We start from the raw sequence: 8077 nt of genomic DNA, 5'->3' as shown, positions 1-8077 counted from the left end.
AGGACAGTGCGATGGCCGGCTCGCCTGCACCGAGGCGTCTCTGAGCTGGACGGAGAGGCTTGTGACCAGAGGAACAGAGAATCCTCTGAAGTTGGCCATCAAGCTGCCTCCCTTGCCTGCCTGGCCGTCCTTCTCCTTTCCAAAGACATCCAAGCCAACTCCACAAATTGGCGGGCAAAAGGGCCACCACAAAAGCCGGTTCTGCGCAAAGCCCTGGGAGAGGCGAAGCTGCGGCAGTGCAGAAGATGACACGTAGCTAGAGAAACACAGATCAAACCGGGTGAGGAATGGCCAGGGAGCGCTTAGCGTCCTTGAATGAATTCAGGGCTCCTGGGTCAGGGGGCTTACACCCCGAAGTGTTTGAGGACTGGCGAAATTGACCGAAACCTTTGAGAAACCTCGGAGTACAAGGCAAAAAAAGTCAAAATGAACAGTGCAATCTGCAAAGCCAGCAGGATTTGTTTTAAAAAGGTCGTGCCAGACAAATTTGACAGCTTCTTTTTGACAGTGAGGTTAAATTAGTGGACCAAGGCAGTGGTGCGGATGGAATGTACTTGGACTTCATGAGGCATGTGATCGACCACAGCCTCCTTCTGGTTGAGCTGGAACAAGGTGGACAGACGGTCTCTTTGCCAGATGGAATTGCAGAATAATAAAAGAGAATAACTGAGTTGGAAGGGAGCTTGGGGGTCTTCTAGTCCGACCCCCTGCTCAAGCAGGAGACCCTCTACCATTTCAAGCAAATGGCTGTCCAGTCTCTTCTTAAAAACTCCAGTGTTGGAGCACCCACAACTTCTGGTAGCAAGCCATTCCACCTATTAATTGATCTCACTGTCAGGAAATTCCTCCTTAGTTCCAGGTTGCTTCTCTCCTTGATGAGTTTCCATCCGTTGCTTCTTGTCCTGCCCTCAGGTGCTTTGGAGAAGAGGTTGATCCTCCTCTTCTTTGGGGCAGCCCCTGAGATATTGGAAGACTGCTATCATGTCACCCCTTATCCTTCTTTTCACTAGACTAGACATACCCAATTCCTGCAACGGTTCTTTATGTGTTTTAGCCTCCACCCCTCTGATCCTCCTGGTTGCTCTTCTCTGCACTCTCTCCAGCACCTCAACACCTTTTTTATATTGAGGTGACACAGAATTCCAAGTGTGGACTTACTAAGGGTTTGTAAAGTGGTACTAGAACTTCACATGATCTTGATTCTCTCCCTCTGTTAATGCAGTCTAGCATTGTGTTGGCCTTTTGGGCAGCTGCTGCCCACTGCGGGCTCATATTTAAGTGATTGTCCACCAGGACTCCAAGATCTTTCTCACAATTACTACTGAAGAGCCAGGTACCACCTATTCTATACTTGTACATTTGTTTTTTTCCTGCCTAAATGTTCCTAAATATTCCAAAGGAGGCTGGCCTTTTCCTTTCACCTAATGCTGGGCCGTGTTTAACCTTCGGTCTACCAAGACTAGCCCAGTTCCCAGATCCTTGGCATAAGGACTACTGCTTAGCCAGGCACCACCCACCCTGCACCTGGTTTTTCCTAAGTGCAGCAAGTTGCATTCCTGATCGCTGAACAGCGTCTCCTTGTTATGTTCAAGTCCGTCAAAATCTTTGTGAACCTTCAGCCTGCATCTTGGGGTGCTAGCAATTCCCCCCCAAAAAACGTTTGTGTCATCCGCTAGTTCTGTACACCTCCCTTCTCTTCCCTCATCGAAGAAAATCTGGAAGGGCCGGGGGCCCAGAACTGAGATGCCCGCTGCAGAGCTCCCTCCCTCTGGACGGTAAGGACCAGGCGTGGGCTGTGGGCATCCAGCCAACTGGGATTCCACCTGGTAGGGGAGAGCTGTTTCCTCACGCTGAAAGCCCTGCTAAGAGGGAAGGAAGGAAGGGAGAGCTTCACAAGCCAGGGGCAGCTTATCTGCCCACAGACGAGACTGGAAGCAGGAGAACGAGCCTCAGGAGGCTCCTGCCAGGCCCGTTTCCCTCCGGGGCTGGGCGTTTCTCCCAGTTCTTCCTTTGGACCTGGGAGGCTTCAGGGGGTCTCATCTCCAAGGGATCAGGGAAGAGACGCTTCTGTGGGCGCTCTGCACCCTTGGAGGGTCTGGGGTCCTCCTGCCAGTCTTGCCCCGACTTGGACACTTAGGAAAGGAAGTCCCTCAACTCCATTGCTGAAGTGAAAGGTTCACTTTTGCTAAGTTTAAGCGGTTACAGCAGAAACAAAGCTGGATCTGAATATTCCCGTGCAAAACCCGCATTTTTCCCACTTCCCTGGGCTCCCCCTCCCCCTTGACCAGTCCATCAGTGTCCAATATGATTCTCTTCAGATGGGAATGGCTTTGGGGTTTGGTGCCTCCTCGGTAGAGTTTCGCATTCCGATCTCGCGGTCCGTCCTTGATTGGCTGGTTTGTTCCAGATTGACACCTCTGGTTCCTGTCACCCTGTCGTTCCCTCCCTTCCTTCCCCTGCCAATCCCCTACTTTCCCATCCTCTCCCCCGCCTCCCCTGCATTTTGTGGCAGGGTGTCAGCGAGGCGAGATATGCTGGAGACGGCAGGCCTGGCACTTCCCTCATTTTGGGAGCAGGAGGCAAAAGTGGGAAGGGCCTTTGGAGTCTGAAGTGGGAGGGGGGGCAAAGCCAGCCAAGGCAGGGATTGTCAGGGTACAAGAACCGAAACATGAGTGAGGGTGGCAGATTTGAGCCACGGGGGTCCCAGAACTTTGTGACCAGCAGAGGTTTCTTGTCTTTTCCCTGCCCACCTTTCTTCAGCCCAGAGGCAGCTTGCAGCACGCAGGGTGAGGTCCCTGCCATGATGACCATGGTCAACAGAACGGGAGAGCTGGGCCAGGCCTTCTTCACAATGGTGGGCATTCCTGGCCTGGAAGCTTTTTACTTCTGGATCGGCGTCCCGCTTTGCCTCATCTACCTGGTGACTTTGGTGGGGAACATCATCCTTGTCTTGATCATCAAGATGGATCCTGACCTCCACAAGCCCATGTACCTGTTCCTCTGCATGCTGGCCGTGAATGACCTGCTCCTCAGCACCACCGTTCTGCCCAAGATGCTGGGCATCCTGTGGATGGGCGCCAGGGAGATTGGCTTCAGCACCTGCCTGCTCCAGATGTACTTCGTGCACACCCTCTCCATAGTGGACTCTGCCATCTTGTTGGCCATGGCTTTGGACCGCTATGTGGCCATCTGCCACCCACTGCGCTACACAACCATCCTCAGCAACACGGTGGTTGCCAAGATGGGATTGGCAGCTGCTGCCCGAGGGGCCATACTGGTCATGTCTTGTCCTGTACTTCTCAAGAGGTTGCCCTATTGTTTCCATAAGGTCAACCAACATGCCTACTGTGAACACATGGCTGTGGTCAAGCTGGTCACATGTGCCGATACATTTATCAACCGGACCTATGGCATTTCTGTGGCAGTCTTGGTGGTGGGGCTGGACCTGGGGTTCATTGCCACATCCTACGCTATGATCCTGCACGCCGTCTTCCAGCTGTCATCACGAGATGCCCAGGCTAAAGCGCTGGGCACCTGTGCTGCCCACACCTGCATCATCTTGGCGTTTTATGTGCCTAGCCTCTTCACCTTCCTCACCCACCGGATTGGCAAAAACGTGCCTGCCTACATCCACATCATACTGGCCAGCCTGTACATCCTGCTGCCCCCCATGCTGAACCTGCTGGTGTACGGGATGAAGACGCAGCAGATCCGCCAGCGGATGCTCAGCCTTTTCCACCAGGGAAGAAAGGTGAATTTGCAGCCCAGGATCTTCAGAAACGAGAAGGAGTGAAAGCTGGACCTGATGGCAGACATGGGTCATCACCAGAGCTGTGGGTCCCGTAACAGCTCCGCGTCAGATCCAATGGATTATCTGGACCGGTTCCAGTCTGGCTTTGGGCCAGGGTGGAGACTGTGTTCACCACACTTGCTGAGGACCTTTGGCAGAGCCAGGACTGGGTGATGCCCCATCCTTGTGTTCCTTGATCTTTCAGCGGCTTTCAATATGTCAACCACAATGTCCTTCTGGACCAGCTGTGGTCGTTAGGATTGAGGGCCCCATTCATTCATCTCCTTCCTCAGCAGTCCGCTCCGGTCAGTGTTGATTGGAGGGGGATGGGAGGAGGAAGAGGAGGAGGAGGAGGAGGAGGACTGTTGGGTCTTTGGTGCTATCTGAGCTTGATTGTTTTGTTGCAGACATTTCATGACCCAACTTGGTAACATCATCAGTGCCAGAATGGAGTGGGCTTTACACAAACCTCACTCCCTTCTAGCACTGATGCTGTTCCCTAGTTGGGCCATGAAACATCTGCAAGGAAACCACCCAGCTCAGCAATCACCAAGGACCCCATAGTTCTCCTCCTCTTCCTCCTCCTCCTCTTCAAATCCCTCTCCTTTCTAGCACTGATGCTGTTCCCTAGTTGGGTCATGAAATGTCTGCAAGGAAACCAGTAGCTCAGAGAGGCCCAAGGACCCCATAGTTCTCCTCCTCCTCCTCCTCCTCCTCCTCCTCCACCTCCTCCTCCTCCTCCTCCAACCCCTCTCCCTTCTAGCACTGATGCTTTTCCCTAGTTGGGTCATGAAACGACTGCAAGGAAACCACTAGCTCAGCGATCACCAAGAACCCCATATTTCAACCCTGAGTTACAAATATTCTCTCCTACTGGCAGATGGATCTCAAGAAGATGCCTGTCATGCTGCTTGGGGAAAAACCACCCTAGGACCCTTCCAAGGTAGCCTTCTGGTCAGCCGCAGGAAAGAGGGCCTCTTCCCAAAGTTTTCTTCAGTGGAAAAATTAGGGAAGTTTGTGTTTGGGCTGAGCAGTGTTGTAGGCACAGCAGAGCAAGCTGGTACGGCCTCTGCACAGCAGAGCAGAGATAAGAAAGTAGCATGTTTATCTAAAATGTCATTTGCCTGCTTATCTTCATGCTTGACACCTGCCTTGTAACCGATGGCCTGCTGGTATTCTGCATCTTTCTTCCTGGGGGGGAGATAGAGCCTGTCTCTTGCTTGGGGAGGGGCTTTCATTCTGAACAGGTCCTCTCTGGCCCTGCCCAGGCCCTGCTGACCCTCACAAGGAAACCAACTTGAGGCTTAATGCTGGGCTCCTAGCCATGACTGAGCAGGTGAATGGATCATGATCCATTCCATTCCAAAAGCAGACGAGATGGGCCCGGGGGCCGTTATCTCCAGCACCTCCTGCTGCTTCTTCTCCCGTAGAGAGCCTAAGCCGGGAGAGAGAGAATGGCGCCCACGGACCAGTCTTTCTCAAGCGCAGGTTCAGCATGCTGGCTGGGGAATTCTGGGAGTTGAAGTTCAGATGTCAGGCACAAGGAACCAGGAGCCAGCATAGAGTTCAAAAGCAGTGCAAGTTTATTCCATGCAACCTAAAGACAGGGATCTGATCTACTAACAGTCAGGGCAAATTGGCACCAGATAAGACTCAACAGGCTTCAAGAGGTGCTGGACTGAGGCCTCTTTTGGGGGTGCAGGGACTGCAGACTGATGATGCGTTTGACCCCGTCCTCATCTCCCACCTCAGCATCTTAAAGGTGCTGAGGATGAGAAACGTCTATGGGGATTCCCTATCATCCAGGTCACGGTTGTCCCAGAGGTGCTTTTTCCAAATTTCTTTGGAAAACGTTTTCCTATTTCTTTGAAAATGTTTTGCTCTACATCCATGAAGCTTCCTCAGTTCTCAATTCAGTTCTGTTCTTCAGAACTGAAGAAGCTTCTTGGATGGGAAGCAAAATGTTTTCAAAGAAAAAAACAAACAACTCCGGCCGCCTTTGGGAAAAGCACCCTTGGGACGAGGACGGGAAACACGGCCGTGGACGGAAGAGGGAGCTGGGACTGAGAGGCCAGCGGGAGAGCTGCAAGGCAACACGGGGTCCCCACGCCAGCAGACGAACACCCAGAGGGCCTGCTGGACGCCAGGAAGGGCTCTTCCAGGAAGAGAACAGCCCTTGTGGAGTAGGTCAGGTGCAGACCAGGAGGGTCAGCCATGAGACGCAGCCGGCTGCCCCCTGTCGCCCCCAGTGACTGCGCCCGATTCAAAGGAGAAGCTGGTGGGGTTTCATTTTGGGCTTCGTTTGCTTCCTTGCTTTTTGGCTAATCGGTCACTGACTGTTTCACAACTGGAACTTCACTCCTGTCCTCTCTCTGTGGCCATCCTCCTCCGTGGGCTTTTTAGTGCGGGTCAAACGAACCCCTTTGCCCTCCGTGCACCTCCATTCCACACCATCCATCCCCGGCCCTCTCCCGTCTGGCTTTCGGGGCCCCTGGGTGGAGTAAGCCCTGTCGGGAGGGCCAGGCATCAGAAGACACGCTGGAAGTCCACTGTGTTGAGAAAGGGCTAAAATAACCAGATCTCGAAAGCCTGGCCGGATCTCATATCCCCTCCCTCTTCTTCCTCAATCCTTCTGGTTTTCTGAGCTGAGCTGAGCTGTTCTAATGGACTCCAGAAGATGGTAGAGGACAGGAAGGCCTGGAGGAACGTTGTCCGTAGGGTCGCGATGGGTCGGACACGACTTCTCAGCTAACAACAATGGCTGCCCCGGCCGTTTCCTTCCAGCCTCTCCCCACGCGTCTCCATTCCTGGTAGCCAGGGAAGCACGACACAAGGACTCTGCTTAGGTCTCTGAGCCCAAAAGGCAAGGAGGCTTCCCAGGGCTGAAGCCCCCTTTATAAAGCCTTAATAAGACCAATACTACACCCCATATTGGTCGCTGCAATATAAAAAAGATGTTGAGACTCTGGAAAGAGTGCAGAAAAGGCCAACAAAGAGGATTAGGGGGATAAAACATATGAAGAACGGTTGTGGGAATTATGTCTAGCTTAATTGAAAAAAGGACTAAGGGTGACAGGATAGCTGTTTTCCAATATCTGGGGGGCTGCCACGAAGACAAGGGGGTCCAGCTGTTCTCCAAAGCTCCAGAAGGCAGGACAAGAAACAGCGGGTGGAAACTAAAGGAGGAGAGAAGAGAAACTAAGGAGAAACTTGCTAATGGTGAGAACAATTAGCCAGTGGAACAGAAGTTTCCTTCAGAAGTTGTGGGTGCTCCATCACTGAAAGGTTTTCAAGAAGATGCTGGACAGCCAACTTGTGTATCATGATATAGAGTCTCCTGTTTGTGCAGGGGGTTGGACTAGAAGACCTCCAAGGTCCCTTTCAACTCTGCTATTCTATTATTCTGTTGCGCGATGGACACAAAGTCCCGGGGGGTGTAAAGGTCTGCTGTGCAGGGGAATTTGAGCAGGGGGTCTGCTTCTGGTTCATCAGCCTTATTGGGAGAGGGTTCTCTCACAGGGTTCATTCACACATTTTCAACAAAGATACGGGAGTTCAGGACCCCTGTAACAGACTATGATAATTTAGAAAGTGTTATTAATTGCAAAAGTGGAAGCATTTTCCTCCCTCTTGTTCTCATACTCACTTGCTCTGCTACAAGGATGGCCAGGTAGTGGACAACTCGGCCTCTGGCCTTCAGGGCCGACAGACCTGGCTATCCCCGAGCTGCTCTCCACAACCGATAGGCTGCCCGTGAAAGGGCCACAAACGCAGCAGAGGACAGCAAAGGCACACCATCTGTGGAGAGCTGCAGCCCTTCATCTCCTTGCAGCAGTTGGTGTCTTTCTCCAGGAGGGGGAAGAAAGGAGAGGAGGTGGGCTCTGCCTCCCATGGACCCCCGGCCTTTCGGACCGACAGCCACCTTCACCTAGAGACGGGTTGCAAGGGGAGAGTTGCAACACAAGAGTCATATGTCAGAGAGGCTGGCTTTGGTTTCAGCTCTGGCTGAAGAAGGACCACCAGGAGGGGACATTTCCCCCCCTGAGACATTTCTCCACCGAGGTCCAAACCTTGATGTTGAAAAAAAGAAGCAGGTTTATTGTGGAAGCTAGTTGATCTACTGCTGCTTGAAGTGATTGATAATTGTGGCCTTTCTGGTTGGTTAGGATATTGGTGGACCTCAAGATGACAACCTCCCTCCAAATGTCTGCTGGGTGACAGACCCTCTTTGGAAGGAGACCCCTTTAGCCCATGGCTGCAACAGGTCAGCTGCAAGGTCAGGAGGGG

The 8077-nt window shown here is 52.6% G+C and overlaps 1 protein-coding gene across 1 annotated transcript; it reads left to right on the top strand.

Annotated features, from left to right (window-relative positions):
* Positions 1–2809: 2809 nt before the first annotated feature.
* Positions 2810–3793, top strand: LOC310640287 (olfactory receptor 52D1-like; the record flags this gene model as incomplete). The annotated part of the gene is made up of 1 exon (XM_083362501.1): positions 2810–3793. One exon carries the CDS (start codon positions 2810–2812, stop codon positions 3791–3793), a length of 984 nt encoding a protein of 327 aa, XP_083218627.1.
* Positions 3794–8077: the final 4284 nt, after the last annotated feature.

The sequence above is a fragment of the Vipera ursinii genome (assembly GCF_947247035.1).
Source record: "Vipera ursinii genome assembly, chromosome: 4".
Taxonomy (NCBI): domain Eukaryota; kingdom Metazoa; phylum Chordata; class Lepidosauria; order Squamata; family Viperidae; genus Vipera; species Vipera ursinii.
This window is presented reverse-complemented; position numbering and strand designations above follow the sequence as displayed.